Source organism: Sus scrofa, chromosome 2, assembly GCF_000003025.6.
Source record: "Sus scrofa isolate TJ Tabasco breed Duroc chromosome 2, Sscrofa11.1, whole genome shotgun sequence".
Classification (NCBI taxonomy): domain Eukaryota; kingdom Metazoa; phylum Chordata; class Mammalia; order Artiodactyla; family Suidae; genus Sus; species Sus scrofa.
In genome coordinates this window covers 4,385,704-4,412,270 of record NC_010444.4, presented here as the reverse complement: position 1 = coordinate 4,412,270, position 26,567 = coordinate 4,385,704, and the positions used below count along the sequence as shown (strand labels likewise).

Below are 26,567 nucleotides of genomic sequence, written 5' to 3'. Positions count from 1 at the left end.
GCGCGGGCACGTCTGCCCCCGGCGTGGAGACGGGGTCCTGCGGCCGAAGGGGGAGACCAGGGACCCCGGAGCCGTGAGGACACGCTGCGCTCTTTAGACTCGGGACAGCGGAGGAGCTTGACAGTTTCGGGCGGGGTCCTGAGCCTGTCTGAATCCCGTGATCCTAAGACTGGTTTAGCCAAGGGCTAGTGGATATTTTGTTGTTTGTTAGGAAGGCTTGCGTTGCTGGCCTTTGAAAAAAATACGTTAACTTCTAAAAGCTCGGGTAAATTTTTATGTGAAAGAGCCGTGCGGGTTGATACCGGCCTTGCTTCAAAACTGGCAGTGCTTCCTGTTACCCAGGAAGGCCTTTTTGACGCCGTTCTGGAGGCTGAAACCCAGCTCTGGAGGTTGGGCTCAACTCCATCACAAGCTCAGAGCTTAGCAGAGCCCGCGGGTTGCAGATGCCGAAAGCAGAGAGCCAGAGGGGAAAGGCAGACCCTCTGTCCTCTCACTCTGTCGCCTGCTCGCCGTCTTCCGGCGGAAGGCCTGGGCTGTTCTCTCTGCGACGTAGTTCAGAGCAGCCTGCGGCCGCTGGGGTCGTCCTACGTGCCAGGGGGCCGAGGGCGCAGAGCCGGAGGAGCTGCAGAGGCCTTCCAGGGACTGGGATGCTTCACGAGCACAAGGAGGGACTCGTCCCTTGGAAAGAAAAGCAGCTAGTGTGGGAGCCCAGAGGCCCACCGGCGGTTCGACACAGCTCGTGAGGAGGGGGAGATGGTGGGAGCGAAGCCGGAGGCCAGAACGAGAGTTTTATTCTGAGAGCTGTAATCCTCCTGCCGAGGATTTTACTGAAAATAACGTTATTTGATCTGTTTGAAGATGATCATGCTTGGCAGCAGTGTGAAAGCTGAATGAGAAAGCACACACTGGAGACAGGAAACCTGAATTAAGAGATTTACCGCTACGTGTTCGGAACGGTGAGGGCTGATCAGAACAGGAGCCGGGCGGCAGGGAGAAAGACAGGCCGGAGGCCTTGATCCTTTGGCTCGAGAGAGTGTGTGTGTGTATGTGTGTGTGTGTGTGTGTTCACAGGTATGGCTCAACACTGTTAAGTCTATTCACGTAGATCCTCTAGAACTTTTTCATCCTGGGAGCCCCAAGCTACACCCGTTCAACAACCCGTCCATGTCCCCCGCCCCAGCTCCTGGCCACCGCATGCTACCTTCTGTCTCTGAAATTGACTCCTGGAGTGTTTGTCTTTGCGTGACTGCTCCATTTCCGTAACATGACGCTCTCCGGGTTCATCCGTGTTGGGGCATGTGACACAATTGTATTCTTTTTTAAGGCTGAATAATATTCCAGAATCTGTGTCTCGGAGAGAGACACACACTTGAGTGTGACTCTCTGGGTGGGGGTGGGGGTGGGGCGAGATGGAGGGGGACGTTTGGATGAAGGTCACATTCACCCCGTCCCACTGGGGACAGCCCTGGGGGCTCCTCGCCCCAACTGCTCCCTGGAAGGGCTTCCTTTGTGCTGGCAGGTCTCCGGGAGTCGGGGTGGGGCTGGGGGCGGGGGGCCCTCCCCGGGGCTCTGAGCTGCCCTGTCCCCTGGCTCTGAGGGCCTCACACCCCGGCGGGGGAAGGATGTCGCTTCTTTGGGAGCTTCTCTGGACTGCTGAGGAGAGTTTCTGATTGGACTAGTTCTGGGAGCGCGTCTGGGAAAGACTGCCCCAGAGTGGTAGCAGCAGGAGAGTCTGTGTGCGGCCTGACTTAGGAAGGGGGACTTTGCGGATGGAATGAATGCAGAACTTTGCGAGTGGCGGGCAGGCAGAAACGCCTGTGAAGATTCCTGTCGGTTTGACTTTTCCGAGGTTGCAGGTGGGATTTTCAGGCACTGAGGTGGCGTCCTTCTGGATGTCAGCGGTCCTGCCACACGTATGCGGGTCCCTGGGCAGGAAGCACGAAACCAACCCTATTCAGTGCCTGCTGGGTTCCATCCCCGGCCTCGCTCAGTGGGTTAAGGATCCAGCGCTGCTGCGAACTGCACCGTTGGTTGTGGATGTGGCTCGGATCTGGCATGGCTGTGGTGTAGGCCGGCAGCTGTGGCTCCAGTTCAACTCCTAGCCTGGGAGCTTCCCTATGCTGCAGGTGAGGGCTTGAGAAGACAAAGAGCAGGCAAACAAAAACAAAAAGCAAAACAGTAGCAGCAGATGAATGGGCAGATTCCGAGAGGAACAGGACACGGTCCGGAAGGGTCTGGAGCACAAGAGCCCCTGTGTCCGCGGAGCTGGTGCCGTGCCGCCCTCTGTCTGCCAGCCCAGAGGAAGCCTTGCCCTTTGGGGTTTTATTGGAGCCTCATCAAGCAGGTGTGGTTGATCAAATCATTGATCATTCAGTTGATCAATCATTGATCACTTCCAGTCCCTCTACCCTTCTAGAAGGTGGAGGCGGGGAGCTGAGAGTTTCAACCTTCTCATCACCTGGCTTCCCCACACACCCACCCTCGGGCCCTCCAGGCCCCCCAGCCACCAGTCACCTCACTGGCATACCCGAACAGCTCGGCACGTCAGAGATTTCAAGGCTTGAGGGGGTGGGCGGGCAGGGGCCCACTAGGTGTTTCGTACTGTGTCGTAGGAATCCTTGCTCTCGCTTGTGCTCAAGGTTGTAGACTGCAGGGAGGCCGTCAGAAGCCGCAGTGTGACGGGCCCGGGTGTGGACTGGGAAGCACTGAGGTTGTTTCCAGCTGACTGCAGTTGAATAGGCAGTGTGCTTTTAAAAAAAATAAATTTTTTCTTTTGGAATAATTTTAGATTTACAGAAAAGTTACAAAGATTGTACAGGGAGTGGCTGTGTACCTTTCACCCGTTTTCCTCTCAGTGTTGATGTAACCTTGGTGCATTTGTCAAAATTAAGAAAGTAATATCAGGAGTTCCCATCGTGGCTCAGCGGAAACAAATCTGACTGGTATCCATGAGGACGCAGGTTCGATCTCTGGCCTCGTTCAGTAGGTTAAGGATCTGGCGTTGCTGTGAGCTGTGGTGTGGGTGGCAGATGTGACTCGAATCACGAGTTGCTGGGGCTGTGGTGTAGACCAGCAGTTACAGCTCCGATTCCACCCCTAGCCTGGGAACTTCCATGTGCTGCCGTGAGTGTGGCCCCCCCCAAAAAAAAAGAGAAAGAAATTAGCTTCAGCATATTCCTCTCTGTGTGGCTTTGAATTCTTGTGTGATAATTTCTATTGGGAAAAAAAAATCATAGGAAAGGGAATTGCTAAGGGCTCAAAGGAAACACAGTTTTATGACAGGATAGATGTTATCAAGTTGCTCTCCCAGTGACTAAGTGTTTTAGAATAAATACTCCTTGCCCCACAGCTGCGGGGGTGGGGGTGTTTTGTTTGTTTGTTTTATCACTGCACATCTGCTTTTGAAAAATAACTTGCATTCGATGAAACGACTGAAGTATTTATTCTCAAGGTGAAATTCCTCCCTCTCTAGCGCCCAGCTGGTCAGCCAACTTTGACGTCCCCATGGAGACCGCCCACGGTGCTGCCTTGGACTCCGTGGGGTCTGACGTCTGGAGCACAGAGGAGTCAGTGCCAACGAAGGAGACAGGCTGGGCCTCCTTTTCAGAGTTCACGTCCTCCCTGAGGTGAGCCTGGGTGCCGGCCCCCCAGACCTTCCTCCCCGAGAACCGGGGGTGCCATGTGTGCTCTCGATGCTGTTTGTCACCTTGATTTTCCTCCACGTGGACCAGGCGCCTCAGACAAGATGGACAGGCAGCACTCGGCGAAGAGGCTGTCTAGGAGAATGAGGCTCCCTCCTCCCCCCTTTCATCGAGGAGGGGCTGGGAGAGGAGGCCGACCACTCAGCTGTCAGGATGGCCTCTTCGGGGCTGTTCCGGTCCCAGCCCACTGTCAGAACAGGCCTGGGAACAGGGTGCAGGCAGGGACCTCCTGACAGGCACCTCTGCCTGGAGCATTGCAGAAAAATGCAGACTACAGCTTGGATTTAATAGCTACTCTGAACCTGTATTTCATGTGTAGCTGGTCTAGTGCTGAAAACTAAGGGGGCAAGCGGCACGGCCCTCGGTCTCTTGGTGGTATTCTCGGTGACAGCAACCTGTCATTTTGAAATTTTCCTGAGTAATATTGTCAGCATTTGAGCATTAACCATGGATTTCATGTCTTCTTAGATGCAGTCTGATTGCTTAAAATTGTTATTTTGTGTACTGAAAAAAAATCAGTCTCCACCTCCCCATCTGAGTTTATTACTTCCTGTGTTCTAGCAAGTGGTGCTTTTAAACAGTCGCTGGTAATGAAAAGGTGAGGCAGCTACAGTGAGCTCACCCTCACCGTTGCAGACAAACCCAGGAGTAGGCTAAAACCCATGTCTCTTTGTTGTTACTCCTTCGGGGGTAAACGGGAGATTTATGGACAACGTCTCCAAAATTATGAATTACTTCACGAGCTCTAATCCAGTACCAGAGACTCACATTTGCACCGCCGGCTTTTCTAGTTAGTTGAGAATGTAGTTGAAGCAGCTTGCCTCCCTCTGCAAGCCCATGAGCACAGGCCGTGTGTTCTCATTAAATATCAAGAGGGCCAGGCCCCCTGGGCAGTTTGGCTCCAGGTAATAAGGACTCCTGTACACGTGGCACTGCAGCTACAGTCAACTGTGCGCAGTGTACGCGCCGCTGCCCCAGCCCTGGGAACTTGGTGATTCCAGCGAGTGTGCAGAGCCGGGCATTTTGAAACTGAACAGAAACCCCTGAGAAGTCCCTGTGTTACTGCCCTGCTGGTTTAGCAGGGTGTTGACCCATCCACGCTCACCTGCCCCTCCAGGCCGCCCTCCAGGACGCAGCCCGTGTCTCGCGGCAGACTAACCAGCTGTGTCTCAAAGGGTTTGTGGTGAATGATGGTAACAGAGGGCTCTTTCCCACTGCCAACCTCTGAATTTTCTCTTTTCTAAAAGTACAAAAGATTCTCTAAGGAGTAATTCTCCAGTGGAAATGGAAACCAGCACTGAGCCGATGGACCCTCTGACTCCCAGTGTCGCCGCGCTGGCTGTGCAGCCGGAAGGTGGGTGCAGGGAGCACGGGGGGCATGGCTGCTGGACCGCTCGTTTGGTGCTTACTCACACTTGGACTTCCTGCTGAGTTTTCCAGACCCGAGAAGTTGTCTGTCCACAAAGCAGGTTTTTAGCAAAGCTCAGGGGCTCAAAGGACCCTGGAAAAGGAGACAGTAGGTCTGATGTCCACAGGCTACTGAGGCAAAGAGATTGTGTGTGTGCACCCAGAACCAGGGCGCGTGATCGCAGAAGGGGTGAGGGGTCTGAGTTCTCGCTTGGTCTCCTCAAGCCAGGAAAGGAAACGGGCCCAGAAAGGATGGACGTCTCAGCTCCCAGTACCCAGGGCGGGTGAAACCGGAACAACGGGTCGAGTGTGCTCCAAGCCCAGCCTGCATCCACTTGTGCGCTGGGCACATGTGTGGGCATCTGGGCCTGGTTCAGGCTGTGTGGCTGTTGATTTTCTTCTCACCGTTGTGAACAGGTGAAACGGACAAGGGCTGTCTTACTCCACATATACAAAGGCCCTGAACTGCTCTGAACCTGATGATCGGGGCTGTGGGAGGTGGAGGGAGAGGGCGGAGGGTAGTGACGAGGTCAGGAGAGGGGCCTGGTAGTATGTGGAGGGGACGAAGAAGTCACTACTTAGAGAAGAAGAAATGACGCTACAGGGAGTGGGCACCAGGGCCTGGGGCAGGGACATGCATAAACCCAGTAGCTCGTGTCCTCTGTCGTTTTGCCAAACATTCAGATGACCCGATTTATCCCTCAGCAGATCTGCAAGTGGGTTCACATGCCCCCGTGTGGTGGGTGAGAAACCTCAGGCACAGGCTGTGGGGTCCCTTGCCTGGGGCTCTGAGGCTGCTAAGCAGTGAGCCTGGCTTTGACTTCAGGAAGTTTGACTTCAGAGCCCAAGTTCATAACCAGTATGCCACCTGGCTCCTGCTCCCAGAGAACAAATCACCCACTTAGACGGGCGGGACTGGGCGTGGCAAGTGAGAGGGCAGGGCTGAGCGAGAAGGCACAGGGATGAACTGTGGACTGGGTCCTGGTGGGTCATGGTTGTAGACTGTACCCCCCCCCACTCTCTCCCTTGCGGGGAACTGGGGAGCAGCAGGAGCAGCAGGGTCTGCTCGGAGGAAGTCGGGCGCGTGGGTGTCTGAGCAGACTGGGGGCGCTTGCTGGTCCCGTGTGGAGGGAAACCCATGCAGCTTCTCTCTTGTGGGCATTTCTCTTTTTAAATTTTGTATGGCTACACCCACAGCATGTGGGAGTTCTCGGGCAAGGGACTGAATCCAGGCCGCAGCTGCAGCCACACTGGATCCTTTAACCCACCGTGCCAGGCCAGGGATCGATCCCGAGCTTCTGAAGTGACCTGAGCCATTGCAGTTGGATTCTTAACCCACAGCGGGGACTCTTTGTGGGCATCTTTAAGAAGCCTGTGCCCGTTGAGAATCGGCCCAGGCAACAGTAGGCAAATCATGGCACACTCCTTCTCCAAGCGGCAGCGGTAGCGTTGGGGGGATGGGCCCCCAGAAGAGGGTCACGTGTCTCGCCTGGTTTCCGGGTGTGTGACTCTCGGCCGCGTGTTCTTTTCAGTGCCAGGCAGTGTGGCCATGGAAGCCAGCTCTGACGGGGAGGAGGATGCAGAAAGTACAGACAAGGTAACTGAGACAGTGATGAATGGCGGCATGAAGGAAACCCTCAGCCTCACTGTAGACGCCAAGACAGAAACCGCGGTCTTCAAAAGGTAACCGGGGCCTACGTCGTACTGGCAGCTTCCTTATCGGGAGGGCGAGGGGGAGCGCAGGTGGGATCGTCTTCCGTTTGATTCAGACCTGGGTTCAGACGTCAGCCTGACCTCTTTCTAGTGCCTGTGTTAAATTCATTAAATCCTAATGAAGACCTGGCGTTTGGGTCTCTGAATTTCTCGTCCCTCCTCTTCTGTAGTGTTCAGAAGACTGTAGTTGAAGTCTCATGGACTCAGAATACACGAGCGTAGCAAGTGGACGAATCTCTAATCACAACGCGAGTTCATTGTGTACGGGCTACAAGGCCTGGACCATCCAGATCGATTTCTGTACGCAACCAGTAGAATCCGGGAGCAAAATGATAAATAGCCTTAAAAAAAAATTTGGAAATTAACCTTACTTCTAAATCCATAGATCAGAAAAGGCATCATAATGAAAATTGAAAGTTTAAAACTGAAAGAGTGGTGGAAGAATTTTATCAAAACCTGCAGACCACAGCTTAGTGCCTTGGAGCTTTGATCTCCATCTCACACGGACTCTCAGCTCACAGGGAGCAGCGCTTCCCACCCTGTGACGTCCACACAAAACAAGCAAAGTGTGGAAAACGTTTACGTGTGGGCTGCTCTCGTATGTGAGTGTACGTGCAGAACACCGAGGTCCAAAGCTAGCAGACCCCGCGGGGTGTTAACAGTCACGACCGACGAGGCAGCAGGCGCGTGAGGCCACTGTAACCGTGTGGAGGGGAGCGCAGGTAACCACAGGCTACTCCTTAGCGACCTGGAATGGAAAGGAGCTGCCGATAAAAGTGTCTGCTGAACGCCTGCAGCAGACTTTATGCGTAACAGTGGAGCATTATTTTAAAGAAGTATTCTTTCAAAGACATAGCCCAGGAGCTCCAGTTGTGACTCAGGGGTAACAAACTGTGACTAGGATCTGAGAGGACTTGGGTTCGCTCCCTGGCCTTGCTCAGTGGGTTAAGGATCCGGTGTTGCTGTGGCTGTGGTGTAGGCCGGCAGCAGCAGCTCTGATTCGACCCCTAGCCTGGGAACCTCCATATGTCGTGGGTGTGGCCCTAAAAAGCCAAAAGACAAAAATGAATGAATGAATAAATAAATAAATTGGGAGACACACCATGCTTGCTGTTGGAATGCTATCTTTGGCATTTCTTGACAAGCTAATCTGTACAGTGAACATATTTCTCCTCAGAATCCCAATAGAGCTTTTCATGAAGGGAAGAGTCGTAGAGAAGACCAAGGGGCAGAACAGCCAGGATCCTTTACGGAGAGGAAGGCGGGGTCACCACATTCCTTTGGGGTTGGGACACCTACCCCGAAGACGCACGTGGCCTTGGCGGAGTTGTGCAGACAGGTCCCTGCACTTAAAACGTGAGCTCTGTCCATGTTGGGGTGACACTTCCACGAGAAGAGAAGGGACTAATAAACTGTGATAGTCCAGACTGGAAAAAAAATAAAATACAATTTCTGTCTCAACATAAGTGTGAAAAGCAAAGCGACAACTTTGAGAGAACAGCGTAAGAGAGCATCTTTACGGCTTTTTGGTAAAGCACTTCTTAACCATAAAGAAGCCAAACCTTAAAGGAAAACACTGCTGAATTTGACTTTATTCAATTTCTAGTATTCCAGAAGACAGTCAAGTGAAAAGGCAAGCCAGAGCCAGCCAGGAGACCTGTAGTCGCATGAAGTAGGGAGACCCTAGTGGCAAGGAAGAGACAGCAGTCTAATGATCAGTCGTTTTTGTTTTTGTTTTTGTTTGTCTTTTGTCCTTTTAGGGCCACACCCGTGGCATATGGAAGTTCCCAGGCTAGGAGTCTAATCGGAGCTGTAGCCGCCGGCCTACACCAAAGCCACAGTCACACCAGATCCTGAACCCCCTGAGCGAGGCCAGGGATCGAACCCGCAACCCCATGGTTCTTAGTCAGATTCATTTCCACTGTGCCGTGACGGGAGCTCCTAATGATCAGCTTTTAAATGGACAAAGGACACAGACAAGTCATGTGGAGGAAAATGAGGAGCAGGGGAGCCTGCCTAACAGGGTGTGTCCGTGACAGTAATGACCAGGCGCCATTCCATGCCTGCTGGTCTCCTGATTCCTACCGTTGATGCAGCAAATAGGAAAGTGCAAACACAGCCTGGATCTTCGTATGAGGCAGTAAAATCTCAATTCCAAAATCAGGTAGAGGTATTTACAGAAAATGTTCAGCTCATGTCACAAGCACACCAATTGCAAAAACCCTACATAAGGGAGCTCCCGTTGTGGCTCATTGGTAACAAGCCTGACTAGTATCCTTGAGGATGTGGGTTCGATCCCTGGCCCCGCTCAGTAGGTTAAAGATCCAGTGTTGCCCTGAGCTGTGGTGTAGGTCACAGATACGGCTTGTTTATCTGCGGAATTCAGCGATGGCTCAGCATCAGAAAACCTGCCACTATAATTCCCTGCCTAGTAAAAGAATGAAAGAAAATCATGTGCTGTTTTTGATGAAGCTTTTGAAAAACCCCTGTACCTATTATATACGATTAAAACTCGGAGCAAAGCGGGAAAAGACGTGAATTTCCTTAACTGGGTAAAAGTGAAATACCGAGACGGTAGAGCAGAAATTGTACTTAATGAAGAGGTTTTAGATACATTAACTTTGTTGTAAGGAACAAATAAGGTTGTCGATACGTCAGTGCCCCTGCGCGGGCAGCCCTGGGTGGTGGTCCCTCTGAGAGGAAAGAGAAGAGAAGTGGCAGCGTCGGTGAAGGTGAGCTGGGAAGTGACGCAGCCGGTTGTTTGCAGGTAATGATCCGCTACAGCTAGGTCAGTGGCGGGCGTCGGACTCACAGACGTGAGCAGAGCTGCCCGGGGAGAGAGGACGTACCAGTCCGTAGCCTTTCTCCGCATCAGGAATAAGCCCCTAGAAGGTATATGATTTAAAAAAGGACCGGTCACAAAACACATCAGCCTAACCGTCATTTAGGAATCATCTTAACCCAGATAGAGGCACTACTAAAGCCGCCGCAGAAGGGGGTCTGTGCCATCGAAGGCTGGCACGCCCGTGCCGGCACAGCCCAGGGCCGCCAGATGGGTCTCTTAAGTTCGCTGCGGCGGTGCCCGTCGCAGTTTCGGCTGCATTTTTAAGACACTTGATAAACATACTCTCAAATTCACGTGGAATGTAAAGTCTCTCAAGTTGCTTAGGGAACCACCGGAAGATTGAATAAGAAACTTGCCTGGAAGGATACGGGTAGTGTTGCAAAGTCAAAATAACTAGACCAGCGTGGTACTGGCACACGGATCGTTAACGGAGCCAGGGTGCCGGGCCAGGGCTCGGAGGTGGTGGGCCAGGAGCTGGCTCCCTCCGAGGGAGCCAGTGAGCCTGCAGCCTGAAGGCTGAGGGTAAGAGCGGGCGCCCTGCTTCCTGCAGTCAGGTGCCAGGCGTTGACTGGCTGTTTTCTTCCTGGCACCCTGTAGGGTCAGCACCTGCTTCTCACCCCACTTTCCCGACGAGGAACACGTGACACGAGTTCAGTGACGAGGCCAGAGTGTCTCAGTGTTAGAAGGAAAGCAGGGCAAGCAAGACCATCTTTTCCAAGACAAAATAAAAGGAGTTCCCGTCGTGAAGCAGTAGTTAATCCGACTAGGAACCATGAGGTTGCAGGTTCGATCCCTGGCCTCGCTCAGAGGGTTAAGGATCCGGCGTTGCCGTGAGCTGTGGTGTAAGTTGCAGACGCGGCTCAGATCCCGCGTTGCTGTGGCTCTGGTGTAGGCTGGCGGCTACAGCTCCGATTAGACCCTTAGCCTGGGAACCTCCATATGCTGTGGGTGGGGCCGTAGAAAAGACAAAAATAAAATAAAAAATAAAAAAACCTTCAAAAGCGTAAACCTCATGCAAAGAGTAGAATCGGATTACATCAGAGTTAGGAATTTCTAGGTGATGAAGTATTATAGACAAAATTAAGAGGCAGGTGGCAGGTCGAGGGGGGAAGCTTGCACTTCTAAATCTGAGAAGTGAGCATTTAATATTCAAACCGATGAAGAAAAAATAGGAAACCCCCATCAGAAAATGAGCAAAAACTATCAACAGGCAGTTAGGTGGACGCTCCAAAGGGGCCGGGGGTCCAAGAAGAGATGCTCAGAATTCACCCTTTAGCGACCCCTCCTGCTGGACCAGTAGGAGCCGGACAGGCAGGTCAGACCTAGTGTGGACGGGGCCGCTGCCCTGCCCACCATGGGGCAGGCCAGTGGGGAGTACGAGGGGCTTCCTCCTGGGAAGAGGGAGAGCCCTGGGAGATGCAGCAGGGGGCCGGCGGGCAGTGGCGGTGGTTGGGGCATCGGGCGTAGGGGCGAGGGTGGGGACGGGGGTGCACACCATGGGCTCTGCGCTGTAGGAGCAGGAGCAGGGCTCCCAAGCTGTGCCGTTACGGAGAGAAACGGAGCGGGGCACACTTTGAGGCCAGGCACGTGGGTTGGCACCTGCACGTGGTGATCGTACCTTGTACAGAAGTGAAGGTCGTGTGCCTTCAACACCCAGGACAGTGGCTTTGGTTGGACAGAGCGTGGAGAATGAGGATAAAGGGGAGTGAAGAACTAGACGTGGGTTCATTTGCTTCCTCGTAAATTGCCCAGACCCGCCTGAAGGCCACCGAGAAGTCATCTTAAATGAGACTTTCTCACAAACGGACCTGAGGCAGGGCCCAGCACTGCGAATGATGGGCCGTCCCAGAGGGACCCTCCGGCAGCCCTTCAGCTCCGGGCGGTGCCGTCTTGAGCTGTGTCGAAATGGAAAGGAGTCCAGCTCCCAGCCCACCAGCGGTCGGAAGCCGTTGTTCCTTGTCTTTCTGCGCCCAGAGCCGTCCGTCCAAGGGGAAGGTCACCCTTCGGTGTTTCGTGCCCCCCGAGCCTCCGCCCGCAGGAGGACTTTCACCTGTTGTGCCCCCTGCCCTTGGCTCTTTCCCTCCGTGGCGTTGGTACCTTTCTCGCACTGACCCAGGGCAGCTGAAGACCTTTATCCAGGCTCAGGCTACGCGGCGGCGGCTCACGTGCCGCCAGCCAGCCAGCCGATGGGGGGCTTGGCCCTGGGAGCAGGCTTCTTTCACTAAAGACTCATTCCTTCAAACAGGTTCATTTGACACCTTCACCGGGTCTGCAGCTTTGCAGTCGTGGACACATTATTCCCCAAATACCTCATTTATAGGAGTGTTCTGAAACTCTTGTACATTTCTTTTTCTGTTTTGCTCACTGGGCTTCAGAGTATTGAAATCCTACCGGTATGTACGGTGACTGGGGCCGTCCTTTACCAGACACCAGCTGCATCACATCGTCCCTCTCGGCTCCCACTGTGTGTGACCTCCCCCTTCGTGACTCCCAGTTGTGTCCGTGGTCCCCGTGGCCCCGCCCTGAGCATGCTCGGCCCCAGGGCTTCGATCCGTGGCGGTCATGACCTCAGAGCCATCTGCATGTGCCCTCGCCCTCGCCTGGCCTGCTGCCGAGTCCCGGGTGCCTAATGCTGCCTGTCGTCCCCTTCACTGCAGTGAGGAAGGAAGACTGTCTACCTCTCAAGATGCTGCTTGTAAAGACGCGGAGGAGAGCCCCGAGCCGCCAGAGGGCAAGTCTGCCGCCCCCCGGCCCCCCAGCCGGAGTCCGGAGCAGAGGTGAGGACGTGCCTGGGCCTGGCTCTGGCTTGGTCTCCTGGGAGCTGGCGGGGGCGGGGGGCGTCACGGTTGTCCTGACTGACTTAGCCCGGGGCGTTTTTCCCAGTTCCGTCTGCTGGGCGAGGTGACTGAGTGACAACTTAGAAATAATGGTTCATCTCCTGTCCCAGAAGCCAAATGCTGCGCCGTCTTTGGAGATGCAGCGCGATCACTGGCTCTTTCAGAAATAGCTGGGAGCCGAGGGGACTTGCCCCCCCAACCCCCGGCTTTGTTTTCTTGACGGGGCAGTGCGTCGAGGCCGAGGCCGCCGTGGAGCACCTCCAGCACTGGCACTGGGCTCCCGAGGCCACGGCCGCCAGCTTCTCCTTGGCCCCGTGAGGTCGCGTGGTTGCCCATTTTCTGCAGATACGTCCATGTGACACGTGGGGCTGGCTTTCCTGGAGACCCTGGCATGCGTGTACCCAAATAGTCGCAGCTCTTAGTGAGGCCCTCTTTGGTTTTGTATTTGCAAGAATATTGATCGTGTCAGAATAAAGTGTGAAAATCCCACCCCTGGAGCCAAGGGATTCGAAATGTGACGTCACCTCTAGTCGCCTTTTCCTGAGCTGGCGCCTCAGCCCCCGGGGCCTGGGCCGCGAGCAGCCCCACGGGCGGAGTGCGGCGGCTCCAGCTCCCTCGCCCCAGAGCTTCCCCCGGAAGGTGGGGTTTGCCCTTGGACCACCAGGGCCTTGGCTCGGCACTGCCCAGAGGTGACCTTTTGGGTGAGCCGCATCCAAGTCTGTGTATTCCCCACGGGATCAAGTAGGCTCACAGCCACTTCTGAGAAGTTGTGCCTTCCCTCACCTGACTCGCAGGTCTGGCTCTTGTTTCTCCTTCGCCTTTTAGGCGGAATATGGAGGTTCCCGGGCTAGGGGTTCAGCCAGAATCGTAGCTGCTGGCCTACCTCACAGCCATGGCCATGCGGGATCCTTGACCCACTGGGCGAGGCCAGGGATCAGACCCGCATCCTCACGGACACGACACGATGCGGCTCAGCCACAAAGGGAACGAAAAATCTAGGCGTTTGGGGGCTGATGTAACCAGTAGGAACCAGCAGGGGGCTGTCTCTGTTCACTGGTCGCTGAACCTTCCTGTACTTAGGGGAGCAATCCCTGCGTTTGTTTCTCTCCTGGAGATTACAGTTAGAATGAGAGGTTTACGTTCGTAATTAAAATGTCCGTATGCATAAGAACAAATTAATTACAAGAACTGCTTGTGCATGTGGGCGCTTAGGGAGGCTCTGGGAGGAAAGGCAGGGGGACGCACGAGCTCGGGGGACCCAGCCCCTGCCAGGCTCCTAAGGGCTTGGGCCGGTCACTTCCTTCGCCCGGGGTTTTCAGTGTGTTTTCGCAGGTCCTTTGTAGATCTCATTCCTGGTCCTAAGGTTACTGTCATCCCCTAAGAGCTCCCTGTCGAGGGCCTTCCCTGGCTTGTCCCCCTTCGGCTTCTCTGACGTAAGTGACCCAGGCCAGGGGACATTGGCTAGGCTCCCGGGTGCAAAGTTGCTGGCCACAGGGAGCACGCCTGCCTGCTCTTCTCCCTGCATGGAAACGCCTGGTGGGAAGAGCCTGCCTCTCCCAGCGTGCGGGACTCGGTCCTGGAGGAGCCAGTGGGTAGGAGAGGTGGAGGCGTCCCGTGTGTCCGCTCACTTGTCTGTCTGCCCTGCCTGCACCCTGCCCCACTGAGCGGGGCAGCCTCTGGTTTAGGCCTAGCGACAGGGCAGCAGCAGAGCAGACACACAGGTGACACGGGCATGAGGGGAGAGGGCAGCTGGGCGGCGGGAGCCGCTGCGAGGCGGGGGATGAAGGTGAGTTTTCTCTCGTGTCACACTGCATTCTAAAAGCAGTTTATGGGAGTTCCTGTCGCGGCACAGCGGAAACAGTCTGGGAACCATGAGGTTGCAGGTTCAATCCCTGGCCTTGCTCAGTGAGTGAAGCATCTGGCATTGCCGTGAGCTGTGGTGTAGGTCGTAGACGCGGCTCAGATCTGGCTTTGCTGTGGCTCTGGTGTGGGCCGGTGGCAGCAGCTCCTATTAGACCCCTAGCCTGGGAACCTCCATATGCCGCAGGTGCCACCCTAAAAAGACCAAAAAAAAAAAAAAAGGCAGCTTATGGCTGTGTTGACGCTAAAGACACCATTTGAGACTTTGTGCACGCAGCCGTACCCGCGAGGTTCCGTCACAACCGAGTGTGATCCGTGTCCACTGTCAAACTTAGATGTTCATCGCCACAAACCTGTGCTACTCCCGTGACGTCAGGTCTGGTGTCTGTGCCAGCAGGGTGTGAGTTCAGGTGACACAGCTTGTAATGGTGAAGGCAGCCTTGTACCCAGCTAAGTCTGGCTCCCGACTCTCGTGTCTCCGTGGCCGAGACGTCGTCACCGCAAGTGGAGCACGCTGTGTGTGCGGAGCCGGCCTCGCGGCCCTCTCAGGACGGCGTCTGATGCGTCCCTCTGCTCTGTAAGGGCTGCGGCACAGGCAGCGGTGCTTGCGGTGTCAGCTCTCAGCATCCGTTCCCGCCCAGCCTCCTTTATCCGATTGTGGTGACATCTCGGCAGTGTCTTCTGTGTTCAGGTTGTGGTGTGGGCAGGAAAGTCCTGGGTATCCTGTCACCGCTTTGTTCCTTAGTCTCCACCTGCCCCCGAGCGCCCCCACCCAGCAGCAGAATCCTATTTTTCAAGTGAAATTTCATGTGGATTCCACTGTCTGGAGCAGATAAGAAGCTGTCTTGAAGGAGGGGTGAGCACGTAGCTCCTGAAGGCTCTGAGATCAGCGGCTTAAAACCCCTGCTGGTCCGCCCCTGCTCCCGAGGGGCTGGTGGGGTGGTTTTCACGGAGCACCTGCTCTTCTGCGGCCCTTGCTAACCCAGCCGGGTCCACCGGGGCATCAGGTTAACGCATCGAGGAGGCCGTCCCCTGGCACCGAGGGCAGGCTTTGTGCCGGGTGATTCGTAAAGTTCAAATGGCCCATCCCCAGGGAGCTCCTCGCAGTGCCCGTCTGCCGTGGGGGCCTCAGATGACCGTCTCTCACTCTGCCCCGCAGGACTGAGCAGCCGAGCGTGCCCGGCGACGCGGCGGTCAATGGCCCCGTATGATGAGCGGGCTCTGCTGCTGCCGACTGAGGACTGCAGGCGCCACCGTTGAGGGCTCAGGGGCTTCCTCTGGAGCCCGCCGAGCCACCACTGCTGCACTCACTCTGCAAGGGATCAGGACCAGCAATCTTTATATTCGAGATTCTAAGACATTGTACAGAGAAACTCAGAAGTGTACAAATATTGCACATTGACAAATACCAAGAATTTCTGCGTATGTTTATATTGTATTGTTCTAAATAATGGGCCGCCTGTGAAGTCAGATCTTGCCACCCGTGTAATGATAGCAGTACTGCTAGGGCTCAGACGGCTGTAAGAATAGTTTTATAAAAGTGAAGACACAGATCTATTGTATTTGAAACATAACTATCTGACAATTATTAGTGTGACCAAAGTTTTAGGCAGTTTTCATACATTTTTCACCTTGTACAAAATTCTGAATTCATTTTTCTTCCAAGTTGGCAAAGAGTTCTAGGATCGAAATGCCCTCTAAGTGTTATTTTGGTTGTTCTAACTTACAAAAGTGATTTTGAATAAGAAATATTTGGTGTTCTTTTTATAACCAGTTTTTGATTGGTAACTGTTTTCTGTATTGTTTAAAACGGATCAAAAAAAATGTAAGTCTATTAGTAGAGATTAAGTATTTATTGCTACACCTTAGTTGACGAATCGGTGTTCTTGTAAAGCCATATGTTCTGTTCAAGTCTCGTTTGCTTGACATGATCATACCTGCAGGTGAAACACTAGACTATTTGGAGTGTACATGGCTTGTGGTTTGGGGGTTTTTTGTTGTTGCTGTTTTCCGGTTTTGTTTTTTTGTTTTGTTTTGGTTGTTCATCTGCCTTTTAACCCATTCACCGAAATTTTCCTTGTTAACAAGCATCCCCAATGAACATTTCAGAGCAATCTGCGTATTTAACATACCTAAACCATCTTAGGCAAGTCAGTTGAAAAATGCTCGTGCTGCTAATGGAATTAGAGTGCGTTCATTTTCCAGGCTAGTATTTTAAACTAGACGTCAGAACCCGGCACCTGAGCATGTTGATTGTTTGCTGTACCTGGTGAGGTTTTCCCTCGTAAATTCTAAACCAGTGTATTTTTTTTTTTTTTTTAGAACTGGTTTGTGTACATATATAGTGATTATGGATACTAATTCAATGTAATTTATAATTTTCTATGTCAATATAAAAATACGTCACAGCCTTCTCAAACAGCTGAAGCAATATATTGTATATTGCCGTATCGTCTGGTGAAAGGGTTAAATTACTTCACCTCTTGCACTTTTAGATGCAAATCAGTTTTTCATTTCTGTAATAGAAAATTAATTCACGTATTTTTACATCATTTGTTTTTCCTGACCAGTATTTAAAACCAAAAGGATATTCTGAAAAATGGCCAACAATTTTTTTAGAAATAGGATCCCAAGCAGCGTGCCTAAACATGACATTGCATATGGAAATAAAAGATCAAATGTCTAATGCCTTATTTCTTACTTCCTGTCCCACGGTGAGGGGCGTAGAAACCCTCCGAGGGTCCCCGAGGCAGAGCCAGCCCTCGAGGACCGCAGCCCGCCGCGCCCCGGGACGGACGGCCTGGGGCGCCCGCTCAGGAATCCTTTCCGTCACGAGCTCCTCTCAGAAGACGGCCCTCGCGCCCTCTCCCTGGACCCTGGCGCCGCCGGAGGACAGGGACCGCACCCGGCCCGGGACGGCGGCGGCGGCCGGGGCGCTGCGGCCCCTCGCTCTGGGGTTGGTTGGCTCCTCGGCCCCGCCCAAGGTAAACCCGCTGTCCCACTTCGTCCCCACCCCCGGCCGCTGACGGGCACGTGGGGTGCGCCTGGGGGTAGGGGTGTGTGTCCGGGCGAGGACGCAGGGACGGGGCGGGGAGGAGGGCCGGCCCAGGGCGCGGGGTGCTCTGTGAGGTCCTGCTTGAACTTGTGTGGGTTGGCCAGGCCGAGTGCGAGGACGGATGTGTACCTGTGTTAAAAGTGACGACCACAACAATAAAGCCTGATTCTGTGTTTCTAGAAATCTCCTCGTGTACCTTGCTTGGGCTTCAGTAACCGGTCAGGGTGCGGGGGCCGCAGTGGGAGAGCCAGCGGGGATCTGGGGCGCGCGGGGCCTCCTGACATCGGCTCCCGTGCTGTGTCCCGTGCTGTGCAGCAAGACTCGGCTGTGCTGAAGGCGAGCCGTCCTCGGGGCCCGGGCTCGTCTGCCCGCCGCCGGCGAGAACAGCCAGGGCCCAAGCGCAGGGGTTCGGGGTGCTTGTTCAGGGAACTGCTGCGCGCGTCCTCATGGTCACCTCGTCCTCGGGCGGGCGAGCCTCTCCGTGGGTGACGCCTCCCCCGCCGTGGTTTTCAGCTTCCGCCCTGGCACTGACTTGGTGAAATTTCGCAGGTGCTCCGTGGTGCTGTTTACCTGTGACGCTGCATCACAGCTGCCGTCTGCAGCCTCCTCTGTCTCACTGCACGAGCAGGCGATCCCTGGGGCTCCCCCAGAGCCCGGCAGCCCTGGGCCCCCTGTGCTGGTCTGGGCACACCGCTCTGCACACGGGGTGTCAGGGACGGGGGCTCTGACGCCATCCCCCTCCCCCTCCCTGGGCGGTGACCTTCTGTGTCCCTGCTGCTCTGTCAGATGGGAAACCACAGCAGCACATCTGTGGATTGAAGCATTTGCTTCTTCAATGTTCGTGTCCACTCTTGACTCCCTTTGCCGGCCCCAGTCTCTCTTCCGGCCTTTCTAAATCCTGGCCCTGAGCTGCCCTCCCCTTTACCACCTGTGCCTCTGGAAAACTCCGGTGCTGTCATGCCAGTCGGGTGGGTTTGGTCATTCAGGCTCACTGTGCCCCAGGTCCGGCCCTGGCGCCCCAGCGGCGTCCCTGGGCAGCCCCACGCCAGTTTGTTCATACGGGCGTGGCCACCTCGCTCCAGGGCCAGAGTGCGTTTTTTCCTTTGACTCAGTTTCTTGCCTCTGGACCCCGTTTCCGTCCTCTTCAGCTCCGCCACTCATTTGCAGCCTGCAGCGCCTGCCGGCTGTGCCCGTCCGTCCGTAAGAGCCGTTCCTTACTTAGCTGGCAAACAGATGGCCCTGCTGCCTTTGGGTTTACTACCGTTCCGTAGTTATAACCGCCAAAGGCGAGGCCCGCTCAGCTGACTTCACACTCCTGCCCTAAGGCCTCGGGAGGCTCGTTGGGGTGTCGCCTGTACCCGGCTCTGCTTGTCAGCATGAAGCTGAGTTCTTCCTGTGTGCCAAGCGCTGTTCCAAACACTTTATGTGCATTAACTTTTCTTCACAGCTGGAGTTCCCGTCGTGGCACAGCAGCAACAAATCCGACTGGGAACCATGAGGTTGCGGGTTTGATCCCTGGCCTCGCTCAGTGGGTTCAGGATCCGGCGTTGCCGTGAGCTGTGGTGTAGGTCGCAGACCACGGCTCGGATCCTGCGTGGCTGTGGCTGTGGTGTAAGCTGGTAACTGCAGCTCCAATTCGACCCCTAGCCTGGGAACCTCCATATGCCGTGGGTGGGGCCATAGAAAAGACCCAAAAAACCCCCAAATTTCCTTCATGACCATTTTATGAGCTGGGTAGCTTCCTCATTTCACATACGTAAGAGACCCTGGAGGTAAGTTGCTCAGCAAGAGAGACGTGTGAAGATGGGGCGGAACTCATTCAGATGGACAGCGGCTCACTCCACGTAAATGCTCATTAATTGACTCGTCTTAATCGGATCTTTCTGGTGTTTTTTTTCTCTAGAATTCGACTTTTTTTTTTTTTTTAATTTTACTTGCTTTTTACAGCTGCACCCACAGCATGTGGAAGTTCTCAGGCTAGGGGTCAAATCTGAGCTACAGCTGCCAGCCGACACCACAGCCACAGCCACGCGGGATCCGAGCCACGTCTGCGACCTACACCACAGCTCAGGCAACGCAGGATCCTTAACCCGCTGAGCAAGGGCAGGGACTGAACCCCCAACCTCATGGTTCCTAGTTGGATTCTTTTCATCTCCCCACGATGGGAACTCCTAGGATTCGACGATTGGATTTCAGAGCAGAGCAGACATGGTGCGCGGTAGCCAGTAAAAATGTCACAGGCACAGCAATAGACAGTCTGATAGTGTTGAAAGCTGACCGCTCTGTGTGTGTGTGTGTGTGTGAAAGCTCCATTTTGTGAGCTCACGGGCCTAGAGACCTGGGGCCTGTGGAAAGGCCACTGCTTGCTCCTGGGCCTGACCCCCCACTCGGCTGCTCTCCTGGCACTGGCAGAGCTGGGTAGTTGGAGCAGAGGCCATCTGGCCTGCAAACCCCAGAGTATTTACTATCTGGCCCTTTACAGAAGAAGTTTTCCAACCCCGGAAGCAGGTCAATGGAACAGAGTCCAGAAATGGACCCGCAAACACGTGGGGAAAGGAAAGGCTCTTCAGCCAGCGACTGGGTGTCTGTGTGGGAAGAAGTGAACCTTGCCTCCTACCGAACACCATGTGCAAAAATTAATCCGAAATAGGAGTTCCCGTCGTGGCGCAGTGGTTAACGAATCCGACTAGGAACCATGAGGTTGCGGGTTCGGTCCCTGCCCTTGCTCAGTGGGTGAACGATCCGGCGTTGCCGTGAGCTGTGGTGTAGGTTGCAGACGCGGCTCGGATCCCGCGTTGCTGTGGCTCTGGCGTAGGCCGGTGGCTACAGCTCCGACTTGACCCCTAGCCTGGGAACCTCCATATGCCGCGGGAGCGGCCCAAGAAATAGCAACAACAACAACAACAAAAGACAAAAAGACAAAAAAAAAAAAATTAATCCGAAATAGATGATAAAAAACAAGCACACATACAGGCTTCTAGAGGAAAAACTACTGAATCGGTTTTGGGATGGGCAAAGATTTCTTAGAACACAAGGCACAAATCTCAAGAAAAGAGAAACCGGGCTTTCAGCACAAGTTTTTCTGCTCTTCATGATGAACAGGTTGGCCGTGGACGGCCGAGAAGAAAGTGGCGTCTGTGTGTCCTGACAGAGGACGCATCCAGAAGATACAACAGTGAGGTGAACCCAGTTAAACAAACGGGCAAGAGACTTGAAAGATCGTCGCAAAGAAGATAACACGGGTGGCCAATGAGAGCATGAAACGTTGTTTGAAGTCATCTGTCCCTAGGGATGCCTGTCACAATCACAGCTGCCGTTTCCCATGTTGTGGAATAGCTGACGGTACAAAGACCAACGAGGCCAAACACTGAATGCAGTGGGGAGCCATGGAACTCAACGCAGTCCACAAGAAGAAGTACAAGACTGTCTGTTGGGAACCCTGTTGTGGCTCAGCAGGTTAAAACCCGGCTGACTACTCTCTATGAGGATGTGGGTTCGATCCCTGGCCTCGCTCAGTGGGTTAAGGATCCGGTGCTGCCGTGAGCTGTGGTGTAGGTCACAGATGTGGCTCAGATCCTGCGTGGCTGTGGCTGTGGCTGTGGCCAGCAGCTGCGGCCAGCAGCTGCAGCTCCAATGTGACCCCCAGCCTGGGAATCTCCATATGCTGCAGGTGCAGCCCTGAGAAGAGAAGAAGAAAAAAACATTCATTGCCGCTTTGTTCATAATAACAAAAGATCAAAAACATGCCCAAAGATCAAAAACATGCCCGACAACAGGAGAAAGGGTCAACAGATGATGGTATGTTACGATGATGGAATATTACTCAGCAATGAACAGGAATCAACGATTGTAAATGCAACGTACTGTATGAATCCCCAAAACATGTTACATGGAAGGAGCAAGACGTGCAGTCGTACATACTGGATGTCTTTATCTGAAGCGGTGGAGCTGGCCGGGCTGATCACGGCACTGAAAATCAGGATGCTGTTCGCTCCCGAAGGGGAACGGGATTCGTTCTAAAGGAGTATTGGTGCTAAAGGAAATCTACACCTTCTCTGTGCCCGTGCTAGACGTGAGTCAAAACTCACTGAACTCGACACCTGAAACCCATGCGTTCTCTCGTGTGTAAGGTACACCTTGTTTTACGATATGGGAAACAAGGAAGATCAGCCCCGTGTCACGCCCTGCTCGGGACTGCGTTCCTCTCCAGCAGAAGGCGGATTGGGGAACAGGGCCTGGGTGTGCTGGGGTTCATGGTTTCTGGGACCCGTTCTGGATCTGCCTACCCACGGAGAAGCTACATCCTGGATTGCCCTTTCCATCCAGGAGGCTGGCTGTCCTTGTGTGGGGCTGTGACCTGGCGGGAAGGTTGAATCCAGGGATCCAATATTTGGAAACACCCAAACCACGTCCTTCAAGACAAGCTCCTTAATAAAAAGAGTATTTTGAATCCGTTTGTCAGCTGTGTCTTATTTCCCAGAGAGGCGCTTTAGACTGAAGGGTCACTACTAAAGAAAATGAGTAATGAGAAGTAGACAAAGGGATAAAACGAATTACACTCGTTGGCAGCCGGCACAGGGCTGCCCTGCTTCCCGCACAAAGGGCTCCATGTCCACGGTCGGTGGTAGTTCCCTCGGCCCATCGCTGAACAAGACGGTGGTATGGAGCGCCTGGCCGTCTCTGCCCAACGTGGGATGTGTCCGCGCCAGGACCTTGGCCCCAGGGCTCCCGCTGCCCGCTGGGCTCGCCGGGTCTGCATCACAGGCTGACAGCCCCCGTCCGGCCCAACTCCTCCTTCCCCAGGCAGGTGAGCCGTCTGGATCCCTGACTCCGTCTCTGTCTGCTTTCCGGAGAGGCCGACTGGCACGGCTGGCAGCAGGTGTGTCCGGGAGGGCAGGTGCTGAGGCCGAGCCGAGGGCTGGGGAGGGGGGGCCTGGCCAGGGCCAAGGTGCAGGCGATTGAAGGGGGGCTGTCGCGTGAGTGATGGCTCTCAGGAGACTAGAAATAGGTGGTCGTTGCTCAGCTTCGTAGAGACCCTTTGGGTGGAGAATGAGACGGAGGACAGGTGTTCCCACCTCCGAGTCTTGGGTGAAGATTCCGACGGCAGTGGCTCCAGTCGCTGCGGAGGTGCAGGTTCGATCCCTGGCCCAGGAACGTCCATGTGCCTCAAGTACATCCATAAAATGGAGAAGAAAAGGAGTTCTCATCGTGGCGCAGAGGTTAACGAATCTGAGTAGGAACAACGCGGTTGCAGGTTCGATCCCTGGCCTCGATCAGTGGGTTAAGGATCCGGCGTTGCCGTGAGCTGTGGTGTAGGTCACAGACGTGGCTCAGATCTGGCGTGGCTGTGGCTGTGGTGTCGGCTGGCAGCTGTAGCTCCGATTCAACCCCTCGCCTGGGAATCTCCATATGCCATGGGTGCAGCCCTAAAAAAGACAAAAAAAAGAAAGAAAAAAAAATGGGGGGAAAAAATAAAAAAAAGCAGTTGCCTTGAATGTGGAGCCTCCACACCAACAACCCAAAAGGGAGAAGTACTTGTCTCATTTGGAAAAACAGAACGGATGAGGACAGGTAACAGACTTGAAAACTAAGTGGGGTCAAAGGTACGACCCCCCGCCCCCGCCCCGATCCCTCATCTCACCTGGTGAGAAAACAGCCGCACTTCCAAGCCGGTCGCACGCTGGCGGAGGCGGATCTTCGACGGGTGGGAAAACTGGGAGCTGACACGTGGCTGGGGACACCTTGGTGGGGGCCCGTGGAGAATGTGACCCCCAGACTTCAAGACCGTGAGGGGCCACCCGCACTGTGCGAAGACATCAGAGAGATTTCTCCTCAAGGCCAGTTCCCTTCCCACCCAAGGACCTCTCCCCGCTCTGCCCCTGGCTGCCCAGCCTCAAGCCTGGGCGAAGCTGCCGTGTCACCTGTTCAAGGACCGGGGCCTGGACCTACCTGGGGGATGGATGCTGAGGGTCCAGTCAAGGGGACAGAACATAAGCTGGGGATCCAGAGCTCAGCCCCCTCTCGGGCACCCCGGGGGAAGGTGCAACTTGCTCTGAGGAGCCTGTAGGAGCAACAGCCCAGGCTGAGGAGCTGGCCCGGGATGCAAGGCATGTGCAGGGCCGAATAAAACCTGGGCAGGCTGGCATCCACGTGGTGTGTGAGGCTGGGGGGCCCCGGGGACAGACCACTCACCACGGCCCCCAGCCAGGTGCTGCTGGAGAGGGTCCCCTCTGCAGGCTGGGGATGACACAAGTGATTCTGGGATCCCAGAACTGGCTCTGTGATGGCCATGGGATGCCAGGACCCCCGAAGCAATGGAGGCCGAGGCCAAGGGGTGACCTTGAGAGACAAAGGCAAGAGGGAAGTCTTCCCAATGGTGGAGCTTCAGGCGCTGCCCCTGGTCATGTTCCTTGTGTGGCAGAGTTTGGAACATATAGAGACCCCTGGCCGGGGCCCAGGACCTAGAAGGGGGAAGCAGGGATCAGAGAGAGAGTGTTTGGGGCAGCGGCGTGTGCTGGGCACATGGGAGAGGACAGGGCGAGGAACGCACGGTGCCCAGCATCTTCGAAGGAAGGGGCGCTGAACAAACAAGCAGACAGAATAAGCGGTTGACGGTACAACAACGCTGGCGGCCACGCCGGCACCAGCATGATGGGCACAGGGGTGAAGCGGCCCCAGCGGCAGAGCTGGGGGCATGCCCACAGTGTGGGTTTCCACCTCCCAAGGCCAACCCAGCTACTTCTGCGTCCGAAGGCCCAACCTGCCAGTAGGTGGCCTGCCACTGAGCCGTCCCTGAGCCACGGTTCCCCCAAGAGACCACCCAGCCCCTGGGGAGCAGGTTACAGCACTCAGCCCCTTCCATTCCAGAAGGGCCAGTGGTTTGCCCAAAAATAGACACTTCTGGGTGTGGGTCTGACTTTCCTGGCTCCAGAGTCTCAGCCAGGGCCACCCTGCAAGGCTCGGGGAGTGTTCAACCCCCAGGCTTAGGCTCTGTCGTGACAGAGCGGACCAGGGAGCCCCCTTTGTCACGAGGGAGATGTGGGACCTTCATGGCAGCTGCCCAGGGACACTGATCCCTAGCTGGGTCTTTCAAGCAGAAGTGGTCGGGTCGGTGGGCACTGGAGTGGCCCCCATGGACCTGCGGAGGACAGGCTTGGTGGCAGCGGCCCTGGGGCTGGGCGCCGGCACCGGGACGAGGCAAACACACGCAGTCAGAGACCTGGGGGGTGCGTGTCCTCCGTAGGAAGGAGCCGCGGTGAAGCAGGCGGGGCCCCTGTAACGTCACTCCCAGGGGCCCCCAGGTGACGCCGAGCTTTCCGTCCACGACTCTTTGCTCCACGGGTCTGCAGGCTCCCTCCCCCAAAGGGGACGTTTGCTTGTCTGGGGACAGACTCAGGGTCCCTCTGAACTGCAAGGTATGGCTTCTGTCTGGGCGTTTGGGGCTCCTTTTGACCCGGGGTGGGCAGGCTGTAAGGGGAGGCCCCATCCGTGGGGGTCACCTGCTCTGACGGCAGCAGGCAGGGGGGCTGCTGCTACAGGGGGCAGAGTGACGTCTGCGTGCGACTCGGTGCCCCACCGCGGGTCTCAGTACCTGCCCTTCTGGGGCTGACCTGGAATGTGGAGGAGCAGCAGCCCTGACCCAGGAAGCGGGTGGTTACCAGCGGTGACCAGGTTGCCAGCGGTGACCAGGTTACCAGGGTTCTTCATCCTCAGCAACCAGGGGTGAGTCAGGCCACCAGGGACGCCTGCGACCACCAGGCGAGAGTTGAGTGGAAGGGGACTTTTTTCCCTGTCTTTCTTTGTAGGGCCGCCCTGCAGCTTATGGAAGTTCCCAGGCTAGGGGTTGAATCAGAGCAGCAGCTGCCGGCTTACGCCACAGCCACAGCCACAGCCACGCCAGATCTGAGCCACGTCTGTGACCTTACACCACAGCTCACGGCAACACTGGACCCTTAACCCACTGAGCAAAGCCAGGCATTGAACCCGCATCCTCATGGATACTAGTCGGTTCCTAACCTGCTGAGCCACAACGGGAACTCCTGAAAGGGGACTTTAGAATGGGTGAGAGGCGGGAGAAGGGAGATGGTGGCCCTAAGACCTGAGAAGCTCACGCTACTCATTTCTCTACACGGAGAAGCCCTGGAGGAGCTGTGTCCCCCGAGAGCAGGGAAAGTGACCCTTGCGGCACAGGAGGGGCTCGTGCTGGACCCAGGGCTGAGGCAGCTCCCTCATCAGGAGAGAAGGTGTGAATGGCTGTTAGCTCCCTGGGGGCCCCTCACCTTCCCAGCGGAGCCCACAATTTTATCAGGGTGCCCCTCCACCCTTGGTGACGAGCAAGACAAACGGGCTGGGGCCTTCCAGTCCCGTGTGGAGCCGGCGGTTGGGCAGTCTTTGCTTGAAACGCCAGTGGGGCTGCAGGAGGCCTTACCCGATCCGAGTCGAGGTTTGACAGCCCCCCGCCACTCAGGCTACTTCCTCCCCTTTTCTCTCCCAGTACGAACCCCAGGAAGCCTCTCCCACTCTGTCTCAGCATTCCGCTTGTCACTGAACGGAGCTGGAGCCTTGAACAAGGCAAACAAACAAACAAAAAAGAAGAAAATAAACAGAGAGCAAGAACAAGGCAAGAACAAAGGAGGGAGGATTGAAACCCAAATATGTTTAATTAATCCTTGGGGCGATTTTACTTTTGTTTGTCTTTTTAGGGCCGCACCTGCGGCATATGGAGGTTCCCAGGCTAGGGGCTAAATCAGACCCGTAGCCACCGGCCTACACCACAGCCACAGCCATGCCAGATCTGAGCCTCATCTGCGACCTACACCACAGCTCACGGCAACGCCGGATCCTTCACCCACTGAGCAGGGCCAGGGATAGAACCCGCGTCCTCATGGATGCTAGTCAGATTCGTTTCTGCTGAGCCACGACGGGGACTCCTGATGGAGATTTTAAGTACTTCATTTTCATCAAATTTCTGGTGGTACAAAAAATATTATTTTGTTGTTTAGCTTTCTTAGAAAAGCACATTGGATTTTAGGGCCTTTTTCTTTATTTACTCTTTGGTTTATTGAGTAGATAAAACACAATAGATGCCAGGTGATAAGCAGGTGAATCAGGAATCTTTTTTTTTTTTTTGTCTTTTTTTGCCATTTCTT

General features: G+C 55.0%; 1 protein-coding gene across 26 annotated transcripts in view; it reads left to right on the top strand.

Moving 5' to 3' along the window:
* PPP6R3 (protein phosphatase 6 regulatory subunit 3) overlaps positions 1-17,601 on the top strand; it is a 128,752-nt gene extending 111,151 nt beyond the window's left edge. For 14 of the 26 annotated variants that reach the window (XM_021082706.1, XM_021082707.1, XM_021082705.1 and 11 more), the window contains 5 exons: positions 3,473-3,626; positions 4,949-5,055; positions 6,641-6,791; positions 12,324-12,443; positions 15,523-17,049. In XM_021082706.1, the coding sequence (XP_020938365.1) occupies positions 3,473-3,626; positions 4,949-5,055; positions 6,641-6,791; positions 12,324-12,443; positions 15,523-15,574 (584 nt within the window). In that variant the 3' untranslated portion in view covers positions 15,575-17,049. Of the gene's footprint in view, positions 1-3,472; positions 3,627-4,948; positions 5,056-6,640; positions 6,792-7,998; positions 8,249-12,041; positions 12,060-12,323; positions 12,444-15,522 lie in introns of those variants that run through there. The other 12 variants (XM_021082713.1, XM_021082702.1, XM_021082698.1 and 9 more) reach the window with 2 other exon arrangements.